The following is a 22879-nucleotide window of genomic DNA, read 5'->3' on the forward strand; positions in this document are numbered from 1 at the left end:
TGTTAATTTGATAAATCAGCTGTTAAAATTAAATAGTAAAAGTTAATCTTTGGCTATCAGTAATAGAAACAAACCAAATTTCATGCACTTATTTTTATTAAGGAAATTTCTATTAAAACTTTAAGCCATTAATAAATAATAATCATATTTTCAATTTCGTTCTACAATTAATACAACTATGTTATCATTAAATAAAATTGCAAAATCTCTGGTAAGTTTTATCCTAATTAGTTTATCTTGTAATTCTCCATATCAATAAAATAATTATTTTAGATGTCAAATTCAAGAACCTTTCAGACTTCAGTTATTCTTAAACATGATTCTCTATTCAATGTAAGTATTTTAATTTTCTACTATAAATGAATCATAGTAATATTACAATTGATTTTATACAAAAGTTGTTGTCTAAAATAAATCAATTGTTAATTCTATGTACTTCTATAAACATTTTTAGCCATAGTCACTTATTATAAGAACTTAATAACTTTTGTAAAATTATATGTATCAACCTTAAAATTGTTTTCCAACAAATAAACTATCTATAAATTTGTATATTATTCTTGTTCAAATAATCAATATACCTGTTATCTTTTTAGATAGCTGAATATATTGAGAAAAAATTATAACTTCCAAAACTTTAAAAATATTTTTTTAATATTAAATTTAACACTAATTTTTTTTTTCAGCACAGAGATTCTAAAGATAACAATCTTGACATTAAATTTGAGTTTAACGATGAAAACAAAAAAGTAATACTTATAATCACAATTATATCTGATGATTTTATATTTTTATATTTTTTTACTAGAGAATTGAAGCTATACTAGCCATATATCCAGAAGGTCATAAACGAGCTGCAATGATACCTTTATTAGATTTAGCTCAAAGACAACATGGTTGGCTGCCCATATCAGCTATGCACAAAGTGGCTGATATTTTAAAATTACCAAAAATGCGTGTGTATGAGGTCGCTACATTTTATACAATGTTTATGAGACAACCAACTGGTAAATATCATGTTCAAGTATGTACAACAACACCGTGCTGGCTGCGAGGATCAGATGAAGTATTGAGTTGTCTTAAAAAGAAGTTGAATATTGGTGTAGGAGAAACAAGCAAGGATGGACAATGGACCCTCTCTGAAGTAGAATGCTTAGGTGCATGCGTGAATGCTCCTATGGTTCAAATCAATGATGATTATTACGTAATACTATTGAATATAAATTATTCTATCCTTACCTTATGATAATATTTAATTTTAATATTCCATTGTTTTAGTTATTTGAATTAAATAATAGATGTAATTAGTGGGATGAAAAGATACCTATTTTCAAGTTTAATATCACTTTAAATTAATATCATTGACTGCTAATATATTTTTTAAATTTATTTCACATCAATAACTTAACTTTTTAGTTAAAATTATAATAAAAAAAAATACTTTAAACTGTTTGTGTATTCATAAATGAAACAAAAAAACTCTAAAGCAATTTTTTTTAGTTTATCGAGAATATTTAAAAATATTTGATAGAACTAAATTAGAGACAAAAATGAGTTAAAATGTGCAAAGTATTTCAAAATTTATTTTATTTTTTAGGAGGATTTAACTTCTAAAGATGTAGAAGAAATTATTGACGATTTGAAAAATGGAAAAACTCCTACTCCTGGACCTAGGTAATTTATAAATATGCATTATTTTTTGCTTTATAAACTATTTTTTAATATTCTTCTTTTATTTATTTAGATCCACTAGATTTGCTTCAGAACCTATTAATGAATTAACATCCCTTAAAGAAGAGCCTTATGGTCCTGGTTTTAAAGTGCGTCCAGACCTTTAAAAATGATATTCCTCAAAATTTTGATAGGCAATAGATTTTAATTTTGTGAATAATATAAATAAAATACAACTTCATCATTTATACAGCTGATTGTTAATTAAAACCATATTTATTTACATAATTACATTTTCTTTGGCTTCTTTTTTATGTTTTATACAAATACTTTTATGATCTCTTAAATTATGTTTGTGTTTAAATCGTCGATGACATTTTACACATTCATATTTTAAATCTAAACCACAAACTTCAGAACGATGAAAGTTTAAAGCTGGTAGATTTTTGAATGAGTCTAAACAATCAGGACATGTGTGTTTTTCATCTAATCGAAGATTCATTAGTAATTTCTCATCCAGATCATCTGTAATTTTTAAACAGTGACAATTGTTTTTTTAATTAAAAAAATAATCAACAAAAAAGTGTTATAAAACTAAATATTAAATACAAGCAGAATAATTTTAAATAATTTGCAACTCATAATAGAAAATTAAAAATCCAAAAAATATTAAATTAGTCAATTTAAAAATAGCAGTATAAAAAAATCCGTTTTAATAAAGAATTTATACTTATAACAATTTTAATTAAATCAATTTCAATGTATTTAGCTATCAAAAATTATTTTTTAATTAATCAAATTGCTATTCAATTTTTTTCTGTTTTGCTCAAATGTATAGTTTAATTACTATGATTCTAGTTATAAAAAAAATGTTCCTACTATATTTAGTGATTTAAAAAGTTAAAATATACATAAATAGGTTTATTTTAGAATTCATGACGTTATATGGCTTGATTTAAACAATGTATATGTGTAATGTTAATTTATTTTTACTAATACCAATTTTACAATTAACAACTATAGGATTAGAGAGTCACTAAAAAACTAAGCTTTAGAAAGTTCTTATATTTCATAATCTAATACTTTGCTTATATTTATAATTCACTGTATTAATTAGACTTCTGCAAACATGAGGACTAACATTTTCCAAAAATATTTTTAGGCATTAAAAAATCAAATTTACAAACAATAGTTCATATTAAAATGTTGTGTTTTGAAATTGTATGAGTTTTCAAGTTATGTCTATGATAAAAGTACATATTGCATATTTTACATTCGTGCCTGGGCATTTTCCCACATTCATCTCTAGTATGCCGTCTTAGAGATTCCTTATGTTTGTACCATTTACCGCAAACATTACATAACCAAGGTTTGTCTAAAAACAAATAATTTTAAATAGTTTGTACACATTAAATCATATATCAGGGGAAAAAATTAAGCAAGAACACAAATAATAGAAGTGATGTAGTCAAAACGAAAAAAAATTTTCAAAGACATTACATTACATTTAAACTACGTATACATAATTTATTTAATTTGCTCGATTTTTTAGAACAGATATATAAAATATTAGTTTATGGATTTTTCCTTGCACAATATATTTTGAGTTTAGTGAATACATTACAAGAGCCCAAATGGTCTTCTAATTCAGTGGCAATAACTAGTCGACAGTATGGGCACTTAGTAATCCATAATGATCGACAATATCCTGAAACATAATATAAGGTTTTAAAATAAAACCAATATTAAATAATTGATAAATGCAAGTAAAGCATTAAACCAATACCTCGTACACAGGAACCTAATTGAAACATTTGAAATCAGGAGAAATTATAAAAAAAAGTACAAATTTTTTAGTGTTAAAAATGTATGACTTATATTGCTCACTCTAAATATATTAAATATAATTTGTCTGTATATATGTATTTATAATTTGTATAAATATATACTTATATATTCATATTATATTTATATATATATATATATAAATTAAATATCAAATAATTTATGTACACATAAAACAGGACAATTAGCGAAAAAAAAAATAGTACAAAATTAATAAGTAGTTACCTACAAACGACTAGAGTTTGAAAAAAATTAGTTAGTTGTTCACATTTTATTTTGAAATTCCACATTATGAATACATACGAGTCAATTTGTGCTAAAAATGACTAATTACACCTTATAGAACTATTAAGTTCTAAAATGATTGAGAACTAAATATACATCTTAATTCATTGCACACAAGTTACATACTTCAAACAAACATTAAAATAGTAAATACAAATTAGTATGTTAGAAAAAAAATTGCATACTCATTTTACACAAAAATGATTACAAACACAAGATTAAAAATCAATTAATTTACTTTATACAGTATATTTAATTTTAATTAATATGATTTCATTTTATAAAATAGATAATTTAATTGTTATTATTTAGGTTGATAAATGCATCTAAAATATTCATTAATTTAACTTTGACTCAAAGAATTAAGTTTTCAAATATTATTTATGAACACATGACTTAAAAACAAAATGATTAAAACATAGAAATTGTCACATAAGGTAATGCAGGAGTTTTATAGTTTGATTTCAATATTATTTAAATAATATAAAAAGTTATATATTAAATATAATCTATTGTGCGTATTTTGTCAAGATAATAAATAATAAAGAGTTAAAAAATAAAATTGTTAAAAATGTTCAAAATTACTCAATTTTAACTTAATACTTCGCTTATTTATATTAATAAATTATAAATACTTAAAATGTTTTTAGTAAAGATTAGACTACAAAAATGATATGACATATATCTGTCAACATTTTTTGAAAATAATTAAACTAAAAAAATTTAGTCAACCTAAAAAATGTTTTTTTACAATCAAATTTAATTTTATTATGACTAGAAATGACCAGTAGGTTTTCAACAACGTTGAAATAAGTATCAATATACCTTAATTAATATACATAAAACGTATAACTTAAGTTTCGATAGTAAAACATACAAATAAACACACTGTGTAAAAGCTTAATGACTAGAACCAAATCAAAGACGACAAATGCTTTTGCTGTGAAAAATCTTAAAACATAATTAATAAAAACACATTATTGAGTTGTATAATTAAAACAACATATATAATGTTGTACCATAAATGTGGTGAAATAATTATTTTAAATGAATTGCACTTAATAAAATAAAAGAGACTAGTTTAAATCATTTCACATTTGACTAGATATAGACGATAAAATATGACAAATTATTTTGAAAAAAATCTTTTTATTTTAGTGTTGTAAGTGGAATATAAAACAAATTAATCAGTTATTTTTTTAATCAAAAGATTTTTAAATTTTTTCCCGTATTAAACTAATGAATAATTATTACTTCTTTATTCATTATTACTTAAATTTAAGAGTTTAAAAAAAAATTTCTATTTCAGTTTTGAAAAAAAAAAAAAAAAAAAATAAAATATGTTATTAAAACTACGAAAAATCATGACCACAACAAAGTATTGGCGTAGAAAAAATTTAATTTCCTAACTTTTGGATATTTGATTTCCAATTTTGGGCTAAATTTTGATTTTTTAAGTGTAAAACCAATATAGTTTGGGATGGAGATGTTGTAGTAGTAGTGGATGTAGAAACTGCTGTTATAGGTAATGCATCAGGACACGGAGCAGGTAATTTAAGTAAACGTTGAACTGTAGGTGTTGAGGAAGTTGATGTGGATGCTGATGAGGAAGCTGTGTTGTCATCAAACACAATGTGTGGACATAGTATGACATGTTTATTGAGACGGCTGGTGTGTTTAAAACTCATACCGCAACGTGGGCACGCATGCTGTGGTCCTTTGTCACAACGGTCCTCGCGTATATGTCGTTTCAAACTCTGTTTCCATTGATATACCTTACCACATAACTTGCACTCAAACTTCTCAGATAATGCATCTGAATCTGAAATCAAGTTAAACACCACTATTCGTATTAATTGCATTATTACGAACAAGTAATTTAATAAGCTATTATACTTTAAGAATTACAAATTTATACTATATTTATGATAATATATTATATTCACTATATTTTTTACTTTTTTGTTAAATTAGGTTTCATTTAGTTAAAAAAAATTTTTTATTATAATAACAAAAAACAGAATTTAAAGTACCTACTCTATAAAACATTTATAGATTTTTATTTTATTATTAATGAATAGAGTTATTTCAGGATGCTATGTTAAATTATATTCATGGAATCATTTGTTTATTATTATTGATCAAAAAATTCTAAAGATAAATTTAAAGGGAGATTCCCTATTTATATAAACTAACTACTTCAAATTAAATTCGTCATTAGCTAAGTTTGCGAGAGACCATGGGGACATAAAAACATCCGTAGCCCCCTCAAATGATTTGAATTTACTTTTGGGTAGAAGAAAGGTATTTAAAGCAACATGCTCAGGTATTTATTCAAATGAAAGAAGTTAATTGAATCTAAAGATTTTAAGATATAATCAGATTTATCAAATTAAAACAATCTAGTTGTCAACTAAAAGATTGACACTATAGGCACTAATGATTAAACATTTATGTGTGCTAAATGTTATGATTATTTATAGTATTAGTATATAATTATCGACAAAATGTTTTTAATTGTTGGTAGCATTACAGATCCAAAGCACTATCTGTATTTACAATCTTAATTTTTTAAACTCGCTAAATTAAATTAAGTGTCAAAGTAAAACAAAACTCAGGCTTCTGTAACTAAATAACTTCTACAAATTGTAAAATATTCTGAATTATAGTTAAAATAAAAGTTGCAAGGTATAGAGTCATTAATTTTGAGAGCTACAAAAATGGGAAGCTCTCTCAGCCCTCAAAAAAAAAAAGTCGTTTAATTATTATGCTACAGAATACTGTTAATGATTTATGATAAATTATCATAATACGAAATATTTGATATCATATTAAACACCAAGACAATTAATTTCTTCAGAGAGTTTTAATAGAAAAAATCTGAATAAGACTATTGATAAAATGGACATACACAATTAAGTTATAATTAAATTGTTGACGAATATAAAAAGTTTGTCAAATGAACAATAGAGCTTAGATGACACTAAATCTCCATCAAACAAAAAAATTGTTACATCTTAATAAAAATTGGTTTCAAGAATGATATAGAAATTTTTAACAGTAAAATCTGGGAATACTTTTGGTTTTTTAATGGGGGGTTTATCTAGAGTTCAGTTTAACTAATATATAAAACTGAGTATTTTTTCAGTGTCCGAAATAAAGCAGTTTTGATAATTATAATTATTATATGACTATTACTACTATGTATTAAAAAATTATATGGCTTAACCAAATTAAAATTCTATCAATAATTTTATTGGGTTAAGTTTAAAATATATTATCAAAGTAGTTGGTGTAAGATAATACAAATGAGAAAATATGAGAGCTTAGCATTAAAAAAAATTGATCCAGATGCTAATTTACTTGATATTTTCCGTACTATATTATAACATTTTTTTGTAATACTTTTATACTTACATTATAAAGCAGATCAATTTTGAAAATTCAATGTTAAACTTGATTGTAATCAATTTAAACTACTGAGTTAGACTAAAACATATATTTAAAAATAGGCAAATAAAATGAACACAAAATCATATCTATACAAAAACAAAAGAAATCACGAAAAACCATTTGTAGTGTTCAAACTTACCTTGAGAAATCTCGAAAGAAAATTTAAAAAGTAGATCAATTTCCAAGTGCTTATAGGAAAGCTTAGGAATTAACAAAAGTACATTTTAATATGTCTAAATTTTTGGAATTTAATAAATAATATAAAAAAACACTATTTGTCATGTTTATTTAATTTGTCATTCGTTCAAAAAAATATTCATACACATCGTATATAAAAAAAAAAAAGAAAAAAAACAATCAATAATAATTATTTGTAATAGAAATTATTAACAAATGTTTAAACAACCCAAAAGTACATTAATACTTAAAACTAAATCTTATTCAAAATAAAACATAAAACACAATAAAAAAAATTAAGATCTATCAACACAATTAAATTCAGTCCCAAAGATGTTTAAGTCGTTAAGTAGATAGTTTATTTTGTTTGACTAAGATAGAAAATAAATAAATATATAAACATATAATGATTAATAAATATTAAATAATAAGTAAAATATTTTTTCAGAATACTTAGAATAACATAGTAAAATTTGGCACTAAAAAAGATCATTACAAGAAAAAAAAAATTGAGCATTCTTATTGGGGTGTGATTTTTGATCCTTCATAAATTGTATTTTGAACGACCGAGGGAGGGGGTTTGTGGTAGTTCCGAACATGTTTTAATAGATTGGATCGCACCTTACATCTATATGGACAATGAGGACATAAACATCTGGGTTCTTTTCCACATTCATTTTGCAAATGACTTTTTAGAGAACTTCTCCATTTATAAGTACGACTACATTGAGGACACTCGTAACGCACAGTTGTTGAATTATCAATCGATGTACCAGTGATAGCAAACATGAAGTCTGTAGGAAACAACAAACATCATTACACCTACAATACAAATCGAGTTGTGCATACACCATTTTTTTAGTAATTTAATTATTTTAAATCATCGAGTTTAGAATAAATGATGGGAACGTAATTTTTCTTAATATGAAGAAATATACATAAATTTGAATTACACGTACATTTAAATTACCCCAAAGTAAAAATTAAATTATTTAAGCTTTAAATTAGTAAGTCCAGAGGCTCTGTAAAGGCACAACTCGAATTTTATTAAGTATACCAATTAGGAGCAACCACAAAAGCATGCGCGGATTACCCAATTTTGTAGAATTTATAAAATCATTTATGTATTAATAATTAAATATATTGAAATGACAAATAATAAGAAATAACATAATTATACTTACTTGAATATACTTACAAATACCTAAGCACAATTTGTTCATAATAATCCAAAGCAAATATGATTTTTATAATTAAATATTGATCCCAAGTTAGTACATTGACACTTACAAAAATATGATAAAAACAAACCGCGGATTTATCATGACAAAAACCAAGTTTGAAACTTCCCATAGCAGAGCAAGCAACAATGAATGACGATTACACCACATAGTTTAAAAATACACATACGGCTTTTAATTATATTATAAAACAGAGAAAAAAACTTGACCTAACATCCAATCAAGGTACAGTTTTTTATTTCAAATAATGTTTAAATAAAATAAAATAAATAAATAATAAATCATTTTTTCGTTTTAATAAAAGTATTACAATAAAAGCAAGAAGATGTACCTAAACATAAATACTCATGTGATAATTAATGAAGTTAAACATGACAAATACAGACTTAAACAGAAACAAAAAGACTAATAATACCAAACAAAAATTAAATAACCTAATGAGGATAATTATGATTGAAATAAATATAAATAATTAACTTAAAAACACGTTCCTTAACTTAATAAATAATACTTATTAACAAATTAATATGACACATGAATATTTGATTTGTTGTGTGCGTTGACTAAAGTATATATACATATACCATCTAATTAAATAATGTATAACATATATATTTCCTGAAATTTCATACATAAATATCAAAAATTGAATTCTTAATTATTAAAAATATATTTTATATTTATATAATACATGGTATTAAGATTTAAAAAAAAATGAAGAAACGAATAAAAGTTCTGAATGGCACTTTAAGGTTTTAAACAAATAATTTTAACAACCAATTTTGTCAGGAAAAAATAACTTATTCAAACAAAAGAATAGTAAGGAAAATAAATGCAAATTGAAACAGCATAGATATAAAGGCACAATTATCACATGGTTTCTGCCCATTGGCACAATCAATTATCAGTGAATACAAAAACATATTTAAAAATCAGACTTTTTGAAGTTGTTAAATTTGATTAAATAACAAATTTTTGTGTTTTGATTTTATTTCATGTTTCACTAAATATTTCGTTTTCACATTAACTGTTAAATAAAGAGGTATATCACACATTTTTAGTATTACTTTTGTTAATAAAATAACTATGATCTAAATTATCCTATTACTAATAAAAAAAAATTATTATGAATATAATATGATTGGTGGCGAGTGTTCATTAATATTACTTGGAAAATATAAGATTTCATAATATATAATGGTACATTTAATAACATAATTTAATTCAAATAAATATAAAGTGCAATAAATAGTGACGATTTTAAAAACCCAAAAATCAAACAAAAGGATAAGTTTAAATTGTTAAGTTATGTATATATAAATAAAATTAAAAAATCTTGATCTAGTTTTTCTTAATCATTAAGAATGAACTTAAAAATTAAATATGATAGATTCTTTTTAAAGATAAAAGCTAAATAACAAAAGTCAGAAATTAAATGCAAAAAATAATTATTGTTCATTGGAGTCAATTGGACTAATTAAAATCGCCACATGTCATATTGCTTAACTTTAACTAAATTTACTGTACAATAAATAAATGTATACAATGTGAAATCATTTCATATTATACACTTTTCATTGGCACTTTTAACACTTAATAATTAGGTTAAAAAATTTAAAAACATGCTTTAATAATCATTTAAAGCTTTTATACATATAAATAATAAAAAATAAAATAGAAAACATTTTGATTTACATGGACTTGAAAAATATGACCAGTCAATATGTGAACATTACGGCACTTAAGTTTGATTTTTACACTGTTGTACTTAAGAATTTAAATCTGCAATAGCTGTTGCTGTAGTTGCAACTGTTGCAGATGGTACAGTTATATTTTGAAATTCTTCAGAGCATTTTTCTCTGTGCATTCTTTCAATATGTCTAGCAACATGCATTTTTTGTTTGGCTCTATAATTGCAAAATGGACATTGAAATTGAGGGTCTTTTCCACATTCCCATTTTTGATGGTTACGTAAAGAACTCTTCAATTTATAATGTCTACCACAGCGTGGGCATTCAACTCCGCCACTAGTACTTGGTGAACTAGCATTACTTATTTGCAAAGTATCATTTGATGCTGTTGGATCGAATTTACAATTGTTGTAGTAGTTAGTGAATTTGAAATTGATAGCAGACATTGGACCATTTGGACCAAATGAATTGAATAGTGGTACTAAAGAACGTTGTGAAGGAGGATATCCATCCCAATTTTCACCGCCATCTTGCCATCTTTTTATTATTTCTGCAAAGGATCCGAACAACAAACATGACAGACAAATAATATAGACAATAGTACAAAGGAGGGAAGTTGCTATGTAAAAATATCATGTTAATAAATCTTTTTAAATCTTATATATTAATATTTACGCATATCATAAATTAGAATTCAAAGAAATGCAGATAAAAGAACCTTTTAACTCATTAAGCTATTAATGACATTCTATCAGAAAAAAATAGTATTTAAAGTGTTTATAATTTTTAATTCTTTGATATCAACCCAACCTACTCAACTTATATAATAATATAAATTTTAGAAGTATTCTGAACCTAATAAAAAATGCTAGGTATTTCTGATTTTTGTCAGACTAGGCACATTAATGATAAAACTCTGATTTTAAACACAATAATTTTTCAAAGACTATTAAGAACAAACTGTCACCAAATTCTTAATTTTAAAAAATTTATCAAATAAAAATATTATTTTAATTAATTAGGCTCTTAAGTGTTAATAATATTAGGATTATGTCGTGGCGTGGCGTTAAAAAATTATCAGCAATTTTGATGTATTACTTATTACAAGCTAGTAGCCTATTAGATAGAACATTCTTTCATTAATATAAATAAAACTATGATAGATATAGAACAGAAGATATGTTAAACCAATCCAAGCGCATCAACATCAATATTAGTTAAGTATTCTAAGAAAATTTGGTAATTTATTAAGACTTACAGCAAAGTTTTACACTTCAGACATAAAGTTCACAATGAAATGTGATAGACAATTATAAAAACAACAAACATATAAAATATAATTTTTCTTAAATCATAATTTAGTGCATTTGAAAAATCCATTTTGCATTTGTTGAACATTATGTTGAAATTTAAAGATGTCAACTTATAAACAGCAAGTCTTTAAGTGCCAACTTTATCATTGATAATGTTTGAAGTTATTTGTTTTAGATAACATTTTATCAAAGTAATGTTTATACAAAAATAACGAAGCATAAAACAACAGTTGCACATTTAAACCAATAATGTTGGATTTCCTACAACTAATATATTATGAAAAATTAGAATATTTATAAAAAAAACTAAGTTATACTAAATAGATAAATATGTCTTTTTGAAGATGCCAATACTTATTTAAAATAAATGACTTTATGAGTAAAAAACATTTCAGTGATTTCTTTGATAGCAAATTAAAATGAATCAAGTGTCAATAGGCTTCCTCTTGCATTAATGTTAACTTGTTAAATGTTAATGAGTAAAAATAGAAAAGTGCATTACCTCTGATAAATTCTTTTTCTTTAAATGTTTATAAAAAATACATAAATAAACAAACATTAAAATTACTAAACATCTCCAAAGTGCATTATAAGATCAATACAAAGAGTATAACAATTTTAAGCCGAGATACATGATAGATTTAACTTATAAAAATAATATATTTATATAAAAACAGTTAGATAGTTACTAGGTATTTCAGAAATGCATAAAATATATTATGATAATTTTGTGTTTTAGTTTAAAACATACCTTATATTTGTCATATATTGATTTATCTTTATTTTACAAATAAATTTTCAACTTATAAAATTTAATGTACAAAAAGGAAATATAAATATATCTTGCAAGTACATAAGAACTCCCTAAAATATTAATTATTTTAATCCAAACTAAATGCATAATACAATTTACAAGACACAGCCCTTTAATACATACTATATGTATATTTATAATATAATAATCCAACTATTTAAAAAACTAATCGTATAATTGTGTATATAAAATGCAATGTCATATTTATATCAAACTTAAAAAAACAAAATAAAATAATAATGGAAATGTTAAAAAGATGAAATAAAATCAGTCTATTATTATATAATAAAAATAAATTAATATCATGATTGTTGTACCTACCCCCACATCAATATACAAATTGGAGCATTTTTATTTCATTCCAAATAACTAATATAAACTCTTTTTTAACATAATGTTTAAAATTAAATGATTATCATAAAAACTAAAAAATAATTCAAATTAATTTTAGCAGTTTATCTTATGTCTGTACTTCATATGAGTCAACAAGTGAGCTTTTTGTTTTGCTTTGTATGAACACATGGAACATTTGAACTGGGGCTCTTTGCCACATTCCCACCGCTGATGATTCAACAATGAACTCTTCAGCTTGTAATGACGGCCGCACCTTGTACAGCTTATTGCTAAGGAAAGCACACACAACACACATACCACATAGAGTTTCCAGAAAATAATAAGTACATATAACGTTTTAATCTAACCGGACCAAGTTAGTAGAACCATGCCCATTTTATTAGTTTTAGAAAATTTTATATATTTACAGCTTGATAACAATTCTTTTAAACAATACAATAAGATGAAATACAAATAAGAGCTAACAAGTCAAATAAATTTTTTTGTAGTAACTTGCATACTTTTTAAGGTAATTTAAAAATAATTTTATTAAACCTAAAGGCAAAAGCAGTGACTTTAAGAAAAAACAATGAGTTAAATGGTTTATGATAAAAATGCTTGAATTAAAAAAATTAACCTACAGTAATTTAGATAAGGAATTGTATTTGAAAAAGAAAACATACATTTATTCACAATTTTTAAATATATACAATAATTTTGATAAAGAATTAAGTCTTTTAAATTTTTTTTAAGAAAATGTTAAAAATAAAACCAATTTTTATTTTTATTGTTATTCATACAAGGACACTTTGTATTTTTTTTTTTTTGGGTTTATAAATATATAATTAAAAATTATATGAGTGTGTTTATACATACAAAAATTACTCATTTTATATAGATGATGGATAACTATGAACTAATAAAAAACTAAATGATAAACTTGTAATTATATGTTTGAAAAAGGCCAAAGATAAGAAATGATTTTATTATATCCTGAACCAGAAAAAAAATAGCTTTTCTTTTTTATATATACATTTATAATTTTCATAATTCTTTAAAATATAACTGTTTTGGGTTATTTTTATATTTAATCTTAACTTCTTCATGAAAAATATTATCTAGCTAAATTTACTAATTGAAAATTACAGTATTTTAAGTAAAATAATGTTAAATTGATTTTCTTCAAAGAATGAAGTAAAATACAACATAAGGCTAAAAAATTCAAACTATGAGATACAGAATTCTATTTTTTAGTCAAATCTTCAACTTAACATTTGAATACAAATTTCAAAAACATTACAATGTAATTATGATAGATATAGATATATTCATATCTTTTACTTTATTACAGACTACGTGACTTAATAATTTTCTATGGAATACAGATATCTGTTATTATCCATTGCTGTAGTTTTTATTTATTTGGACTTTAACCACACTTAGTAGATCTGTTTGTAATACAACTTCAATTATAATCTTGTCTATATTTAAATAGTGTGTAAGATAAGAAGTACTAGTGAACTGATCAAATTCTCTACAGAAATCTTCAAGCCATTATATATTATAATACATTTTCAGATTTTTAAATGGTAATGGTATATTATAAGACAATCGCGCTAGATAACCTTAATTTATCATTCAATAGAGCATAAGATAGATTATAATAATAATAATAACTTACTTACATTCACCTGTATATATTTTCCCCACTTAATTTTCTAGCAGATACAAAAAAAAAAAAAAGAAACATAAAATAAAAAAAGAATTAGAAGCACAAAAAAATATACATCTCATCGAAATGTAAAGCTTACAAAAACCAAGCTGAAATACATGCAAATAAATAAAGCCTTTAACATAAAGCATGCAAATATGTTAGACCTTTAAATTGTTAAACCTTGTATATGTAAACTTATCTATTTAGTATATACCCTACATATACAATTATTAATTTTATTTTAAAAATATTTTATAAGTTTTTAATTAACACAAAAAAATCATGAACAGAAAGTTGTACTAAAATAGTTTTTAGAAAAAAAAAATGTTTCTTTTTTTATGAATAAAAAAATGTAAAAACATCAAACATTAGATTTTTCAAAATTCAGATTAATAACATAATTGAAATTTTTCAAATGTGTTTGATTATCTTCTATTCTAGAATCAAAATAATTTTACCTTATTTAAAATCAGAATATAAATAATTTCATATTCCCGTTAATAGATTTAACCATTATATTTTGTTTAAAATAACCAAAAAAGAAAATTATCTTAGTACACATATGTGTAAATATAACTTTACATTACAAATAACCTAAATCCACTTAGTTGATTCTTAAACACCCTTACTCATGCAAATATTTAACATACAGGTACAATTTTTAATTAGTCAGTTTTTACACTAAAAATGTATAGTAGGATACTAATAATTTAAAGTATCTATAAATCTTACCTTTACAGTCCATAGGTGTGTTTACAGAGTTTGTGCTATCTTGATTATTTGTTTCTAATTGCCATGAATTTGATGTTGGTATTGCTAAAAAAAAAATTATTTTAATATTATTAAGAATATGGTAAGTTATTTTAAACTTTAATTGTTATTTTAAATATTAATATATATATATATATATATATAGAGAGAGAGAGATTACAGGTATATTATATTAATAAAAATGCTTGATTTGATTGATTTTGGTTTTGGTTATCAAAACCATATCAAGCCAAAAATTTACTTCTCACTATAATAAAAGTAATGTTTTAGTAATGACTAGAATAGCTAAAATAAAATATATTTAAATTTTTCAATACATTTCATAATTACAAGATTCTATACTTTTAAAACTTAAGTTTTTTTTGTAAACTTTTAATACAAATTACAATTTGTATAGCTTAAGATAATGGATTAGTAGCTTTTAGATCAAATAAAAAAAAATTTCATGAAAAATTTATGATGAAGTTAATAATATAAGTCAATAACTAGGGCTGTAAATTATATGTATTTATAAATTTTATTTGAGCCACTTTAAAGCATCCTAAGTTTGTGCAACTTGACATAGGATTATATAGTAACACAGAAATATTTTTTATTTTTAGGAGAGGGTTAACTTTCATTCCCTAAAAATTATAACATCGGAGAAAACACATTATTAAGTTTTCAAGTCAATTAATACAAATTTGTATTGGCTGATAGTGTGATCAGATTAATTACATAAAAGTTAATATTAAAATGTATATAATTCACAGCACTGTTAAAAAAATTGGAACGACTAATACAACACTACTTGATAAATATAAAAATTATTAATATTTTTATATTTAGTATAAACATAAATAAAAATACATATTATTTATATCTAGAAATTAAGTATAAAAATAATGGTTCCTAAAACTTTTTTTTTATTACTATCCATTAAAAAATATCACATATGGCCCTCTATAAAAGAAATGTGTAGGTAATCCAATACCCTCTAGTTGAACATGTAAATTCTATAACCTTCTTAGATAAATACTGAATAGAATATTAAGATAAGGCTTTTTCAAAATTAAACTACTGTATCTATTATTCACTCGTAAGTAATGAGAAAGTATGGTGACTAAGAATATTAAATACCCAATTGTTATCTCCAAAATTACAAGTAAAAAAATTAATCATTTGTTATTATACCTATAATATCAATAAAAGTTAAATTACCAGTATTATTTGTATCTCCTTGAGAAGTTCCAGGTTGTGATACTTCATTTTCATCATACTCTTCTTCATCTTCTTCTAGTGTCATATCATCTACACTGTCATCATAAGACATTTCGGTTAAGCATTCTTGTCGGTCACCAGCAATTGATTCTATTTTAGGCTTAATAATTTGATTTTCAGTCATCTTATTCAATTCCTTTTCTGGTGAACATGATTTTCTGTAAGGTTCCATTTTAATAATCTTATTTGCTGAAGAAGGTATATTGTTATTATTTGTTGGTGATTTTTCAACGGTATGTGATTCAGATTCAGTCATGCTATCATCGCCATTATCTTGATGATGATCATCAGGACCATTTGTTCGTTGAATTTTTCTCTTTTTTGTATTAGGTGACAAACTACCTTCTCTAGGTCTCGAGTATATTCGGGTAGATTCATTTTGGCTCCAAATGGTAGGTGAATTAGAACTAACAGAAGATAAAGAAGGAGGTTGTTTTCTATGATCAAATCGTTTTGAAATAGGATCTTCAAAATCAGAATTTTCTCGAACTCCAATGCCCGCACTTTCTGTTAAACCTTTAATTTGGAGAGATTCTGCTGCTTTAAGAAAAGTTCCAAGTTCTTCTTGAGATATATTTACTTCGCCCCGATACATATAATCTAACATGGATTTTAATTCTTGAAATTTTATGTCTTTTAAAATTAAAATTGGATGTTTTTCTTGGTGTTGACTTAATAAAACCTAGAAATAAAATTATATGATTTAAAACATATAAAAATAAACTAATCAATAATAAGGATGAAAGTAAACTTTATTTATATATATTACTAAAAAAAAATAAAAAATGTGGTGTTAAAACTTTACAAGTATTAAAATTTTAATTTAATTAGGATAATATCCTAATTATATTATAATACAAAGAAAAAGAAAATATATAGATGAATTAATAGTTAAATTATCTAATATTGTCAATGTAAAATTGAATTAAAATTATATTATAATATAATTATAAATAATAATAATTAAATTTAATCGATACTTAAGTTATAATAAAGCAACTATGATGAGAAGAAGTTGATGTTCATATAATGTTGATTCTTAGAATATAAAATGCAGAATAATCTATAAGGAAATAATTACAATGGGATAAGGGACAGTAGTAGGGAAAAATCATAAATCAACAAATATTCCTACATATATTATCTAAAATATTAATTAAACATACTAATAATGAAATCCTTAATAGTTCTTAAAAAATAAAATGTTTAAAAAAAATTTCTGTTATTTTAACTACAATTAATGCCAATTATTATAAATCATTGCTCAATCAAATTTCATCATAATTATATATTACATTGAATTTTGAGTTATTAATTTAAATAATACTATTTTATTCAACATCCCTTCAGTGATAAGGTGAATATATGTTAAATATAATTAGATATCTGGAGAATTTTGGAGAACTATAAATTACTAAAACTATAAGAACTAAAATCTAATGAGGTGTATTTGTAATTCAAAATTTTTTAAGATTTTAAGAATTATTTTAATTAAACAACTACTGTATATTAAATCTTGAATAATAATAAGATTTAAAATACTACACAAGGCATATCCAAAAAAATGAATTAGGCCTCATTTTAGTATATTGTTAATTTTTTGTAATAGCTTTATTTTCTAATTTGTAATTTTTATTTATTTTGGGTCTTCAAAAACTTGCATACTTATCAATTATTATTTATTCTAAATTTTGTTTTAGTTGGTTTATATAATAATTTTTAACAACAAATATAAGAGAAAATTTTAAGGTCACTATTAATATTTAGAAAAGAATGCAAACATGTGAATTTATGAAAGCCAATAAATGTGCATTTTTAAGAAAGTGAAATTGGAAAGCATATCTTGAAGGGTAGGGCACAGCTATACATATTTTAGTAGGTAGACAAAAAAGGAGAAAGGAAACCTGAATATTTAAAAAAGAAAAAGTACCTTATACTTTAAAATTGTATAAATTAAATAATTAATGTGATTTAAAAAATATTTTTATACTAACTCATATACACAAGCTCAAAATTGGAAAACATAACTTGAAGATAAATGTAAAAAGAAAGTTTAAAAATAGTGAAGTTATATGCTTTGCTACCCAAAGGAAAAAAATTGATTACAAAGCTTTGATTGAAAATCAATAAAATAAATATATAACTCGTACAACTAAAGTAAAACTTATAATATTTATAAAATATATTAAAACTGTATAGTATTGAACACATTTCAGGTAAATATTTTACTAAAAACGTAAATTTTCTTTTAATAAATCAGTTTTAAAATATTTATTAGAACGTTATATCACATATTTAGAGATATCGGGATAAATTTTACTACAACCAAATATCATTATTAATAAGAATCATAGTCTTTATTTTTACGAAGGTAATAGAACATAATAATCACACGACTTGAGTTCTATAATAGAAGTAATTTCATTATCAATTTAATAATAATTCTCGCATTGGGAGCGCAATACATTTAATTTGGCAACGTGAAAAAAAAGAGAAATTTTCTTTGTCATGTTTAGTATGAGTGAACGCGCGCGAATAACGGGACAGGAAAACGACGGGAAAAAAGTGAAGGGGTGTGGAACTGGTTTTCATACCGCCTGGTGAAAATCGTGTGCAGACACTGCATACATGCGCGACGGCGACATGTAAGTAGGCCAAAACCAAACGGAAATGCCCTCAAAACAAAAAACTAGGATCCTGGTTCTACGTTTGCAAAAAGAATGAATGTACACTTTCGAGTTTCACACATACATTTAATTTAAAATGCGAAAATGAGATCCTTTTAAATGAACTTCTAAACAACAATAAGTCACTTACCCCTAAGTACGGACTGCAAGCAGATAGGACAACTTTATGAGCTTTTAGATATCGTCCCTCGGCAGCCAGGGTACAATCCACTAGAGTTCCGCTTTCTAGGAGACTGTCGAACACTGAAATCAGGGTCCTCTGATGATTGTTCCATCGTAGACAGAACTGCTGGCTTACGGACATGACTAAATACCGTAGCCGAGCCAACGATAAGGATATTTAAATTTTAAAAATGAATATTAAATTGTAGATACAGCTAGCCAACACATACGGAACGATATTTTCGTTAGCACACAGGAACCATACAAATTGAACGGTCCGCGTTGGTCCACTGTCCGGCGGCGAGTTAAACTATCTAATTGGAATTATATTTACGTGCGTGTGTGTATGCGTGAAATATTATTTATTCCTCCGAACTTATCAATAAATGCACTTCGGCGGGGACAACAATTTAAAAAACGCCCGGTGTTCAACAATTACGGCAACGAACGATTTACTTTAGCTATGTCGAATTCAGTTTTCTCTAGTTTTCTTTATCAATTGAAATTTGGTTCTCTTAGCTACACAGATCTATACAACGACGATATTTTCGTCCGTCCGGGCATCACAAACACAGTACATACATACACACACACGCACGTTCATGAACTCACACATACACACCTTAAAAACCAATTCCAAACCCGTACGACAGATAATGTAAAAAAAAAAATATATATATATATGTGTATGAAAAAAAGGACCAAACACAACACACTCGCTCGCACGCACGCACCACACAGAGCGGTTCACTATACGCACTTATAAACACACATACACAGTCGCGTATACACATGCACGATTATACACCACTACTACCACCACCACCAAAACCGTGGTATACAGCCATAATGGATTTGTGAGACCGCACAGATGTTAACTGCGCGTGCGTTCTGTCGTTTATGATGTTAGTAACGTATACTATACACCATTTCGTTCAAATTCGATCGTAACTTAGAGTAGTATTAATAAAATAATAATGTTATCGTTTCTAATTATTGATATCAAATAATGAAACGGTTTGTGATGTTATATCGGAAAAATTGTATTTATACTTTAACTCAGTAACGAGTCAAAACGTAACACTGCCTCAACTATTTTTCGTATTATCATTAATTTAAAAAAATTAATTCGTAGTAAAAAAAACAACAAGTAAATTTTTGAAATATATAAATATAAAAAATGTGGAAAATTCAAAATATTTATTTACTAAATCAATTTTATGTAATTGAATATTGATAATAATGCAATAACTGATTTATGTCTCCAGACAGTCAACAATTCCTATTATTGGGAAAATATTAAATCTTTTAAAAAATTTATTTTGGAAACATGTCTGATCATTAAGAAATTATTTATTTTAAGAATAGACAGTTAGGTCAAGACTTTGGGGGTAAGGCCCTTCCAAAAAATTATGTATAATGTTATACAAAAATATTTTAGGAGAGGGATTATTATTAGCCCTCATTCAATTTTTTTTACTCCACTTGTGATATTGAGTAAAAAGTATAATCAACAAAATTTAATTATAAATAAATTTTATTATACTAAAATTTAAGTTTATCTAGCTTTTATCCTTTACCATATTTATAAAAACATTTATATAAAATAGGAGTTTAAATCAATATTGTACTTAAAAAAATTTTATTACTCCCTTCAAAGTGTATCTTAAAAACGCAATTATTTCGTCATTGGTTTGGGCCTTAATCTCTAATATACAAAAATAAGCCCAGTACATCAGTTAAACGGTTTGCGGATAAAACGGACAATGGAAAAAACAAGCATAAATGAAACAGTTAAGGAAAAAAAATATAATAGATAAAAAAATTAGGAAAAAGAGGTCAAAATAAATAATATCTTAACTTTAAAATATGAATATTTTTTCTGGATCTATGAATATTAAAATTTATAATTGTAATTTTTTGCACATTGAAGGTTTATTATACATCCAAATATATGATTTTGTTCAGTCGCGTATTTACGCAGGGAGCAAGTAGAGCAATTTCACTCTCCAAAACACATTTTTCAACGATTTTTTTTGCTTATGGATATTTTTTATTAAATGAAATGCATAAAAAATAATCATCATTTTACAAATGATTATTTATCATTTACAATAAAAACAAATAACAGATAATTTTTATCTACAATCCTATTACCTGATTTTTGATTTCAAAGTTTTTAAACTACTACGATTGGAGCAGTTATTAAAGATTATAAATCGTATAAAAACGAAATACACTTTTTATACATATGTTTCAAGCATTGAACTCACCTCTTTATGGGGCAATGGATAGATTTAAAAAAAATTAGGTTAGATGTATGAGACATGTATAAAGTAGTTACAAAAAATTTGTATTGATCCATACATTTTTAAAAAAGTATAGAAATAATAAGTTGAAAAAATGAAATATGAAATTTTAACACAAAAAAAGCATATTTTTTTAACTATAGCGACTGGTTTCACATAGAAGTTAAAGTGTCGAGACAAATTTTATTTTTAATTAATAATATTTAACGTAAGCTATAATTTAATATAAATGTTGTATACTAAAAGGTGCAGATTTCCGAAACATGTTCAAAACTTTTTATCTAAAAGTTGCTATTTAGAATCTCCATCTGTGGACTGGTGAAAGTTTACATTTACAAAAAAAATATATAACTAATGAAAGAAAAATAACCTAAAGTATTTATGAAAGAATAATCATTTAGATTTATTTATTTTTCAAAAACTTATGAGTTTTTTTTTAAAAAAAAAGTTTTATAAGTATCATAATTTACTGATTTCAAAAACGTATTTTTTTTGTTGATTTTCCTCGTTTACGGAAAAAGTTTTCAATTTTTAAGGGTTTTGTCTTTAACTATGTACAGTTTTGATATTGATAAAAACCAGTAAGAGTTAAGAAAAAATGACAGAAAAAATAAATAAATATACATCAGAGTAAAATTAATACATTGTTACCTTTACGTCGAAGATAAAAATTATTGTGAAGTATAAAATTATGTGACATGATATTTTTGTTTTACTATAATGAAAATAATAATATGCATTACACTTATTTACAACTTAAAATGTTTTAAGTTAATTTATTAAGGTTTCCAATTTCATATCAACTGTTAATGCACTTTTTGTTACGTGAGGATAATTAAATCTTTAAGATTTGATAGTCTAAAACACTATTAAATATTAAGTTAAATTTTTAAAGTAAATAATTTTATAAAAATACCTCTTGTAATGTTTTCAGAATGGGTGTAGTGGATCATTCAACTGTCGCCTTAGTGCTGTTAGTTCCCGAATGGATGATCATACATGAATTTGAGATTTACGTCGCTTTTCAAATAATTTTAATTTGGTTGTAATTCTCCAGGGAAATAACAAATAAGAAAATTTGTCCTATTCATTTTTCTATTGATCTTTTTTTCCGTATATCCAATTTAAAATATTTTAAGTGCTTTGCTTGACA

The 22879-nt window shown here is 24.3% G+C and overlaps 3 protein-coding genes across 11 annotated transcripts; 1 reads left to right on the plus strand and 2 right to left on the minus strand.

The window, feature by feature from the left end:
* Positions 1-55: 55 nt before the first annotated feature.
* LOC126902676 (probable NADH dehydrogenase [ubiquinone] flavoprotein 2, mitochondrial) lies at positions 56-1959 on the plus strand. Its single transcript, XM_050680235.1, has 6 exons — positions 56-211; positions 274-333; positions 687-749; positions 809-1204; positions 1598-1674; positions 1745-1959. Exons 1-6 carry the CDS (start codon positions 179-181, stop codon positions 1836-1838), a joined length of 723 nt encoding a protein of 240 aa, XP_050536192.1. The 5' UTR covers positions 56-178; the 3' UTR covers positions 1839-1959.
* LOC126902672 (longitudinals lacking protein-like) lies at positions 1909-22831 on the minus strand. Of its 9 annotated transcripts, none has more exons than XR_007703295.1 (6): positions 19386-20192; positions 16509-17250; positions 15270-15353; positions 3296-5623; positions 2813-3046; positions 1909-2196 (listed from the first exon to the last, which is right to left on the minus strand). XR_007703295.1 is itself a non-coding variant. In XM_050680217.1 (4 exons), the coding sequence occupies exons 1-4, from the start codon at positions 19557-19559 to the stop codon at positions 7951-7953; spliced, it is 1275 nt and encodes a 424-aa protein (XP_050536174.1). In that variant the 5' UTR covers positions 19560-20185; the 3' UTR covers positions 7857-7950. The 9 variants fall into 9 exon arrangements, 5 of the variants coding, with proteins under 5 accessions (XP_050536174.1, XP_050536178.1, XP_050536175.1 ...); XR_007703294.1 differs by having other exon boundaries at positions 3291-5623; XR_007703293.1 differs by having other exon boundaries at positions 2945-3046; positions 3177-5623.
* Positions 1917-3485, minus strand: LOC126902152 (replication initiator 1-like). Its single transcript, XM_050679179.1, has 5 exons — positions 3458-3485; positions 3296-3379; positions 2945-3046; positions 2002-2196; positions 1917-1924 (listed from the first exon to the last, which is right to left on the minus strand). Exons 1-5 carry the CDS (start codon positions 3483-3485, stop codon positions 1917-1919), a joined length of 417 nt encoding a protein of 138 aa, XP_050535136.1.
* Positions 22832-22879: the final 48 nt, after the last annotated feature.

This window comes from Daktulosphaira vitifoliae, unplaced genomic scaffold, assembly GCF_025091365.1.
Source record: "Daktulosphaira vitifoliae isolate Bord-2020 unplaced genomic scaffold, ASM2509136v1 Scaffold_3, whole genome shotgun sequence".
Classification (NCBI taxonomy): domain Eukaryota; kingdom Metazoa; phylum Arthropoda; class Insecta; order Hemiptera; family Phylloxeridae; genus Daktulosphaira; species Daktulosphaira vitifoliae.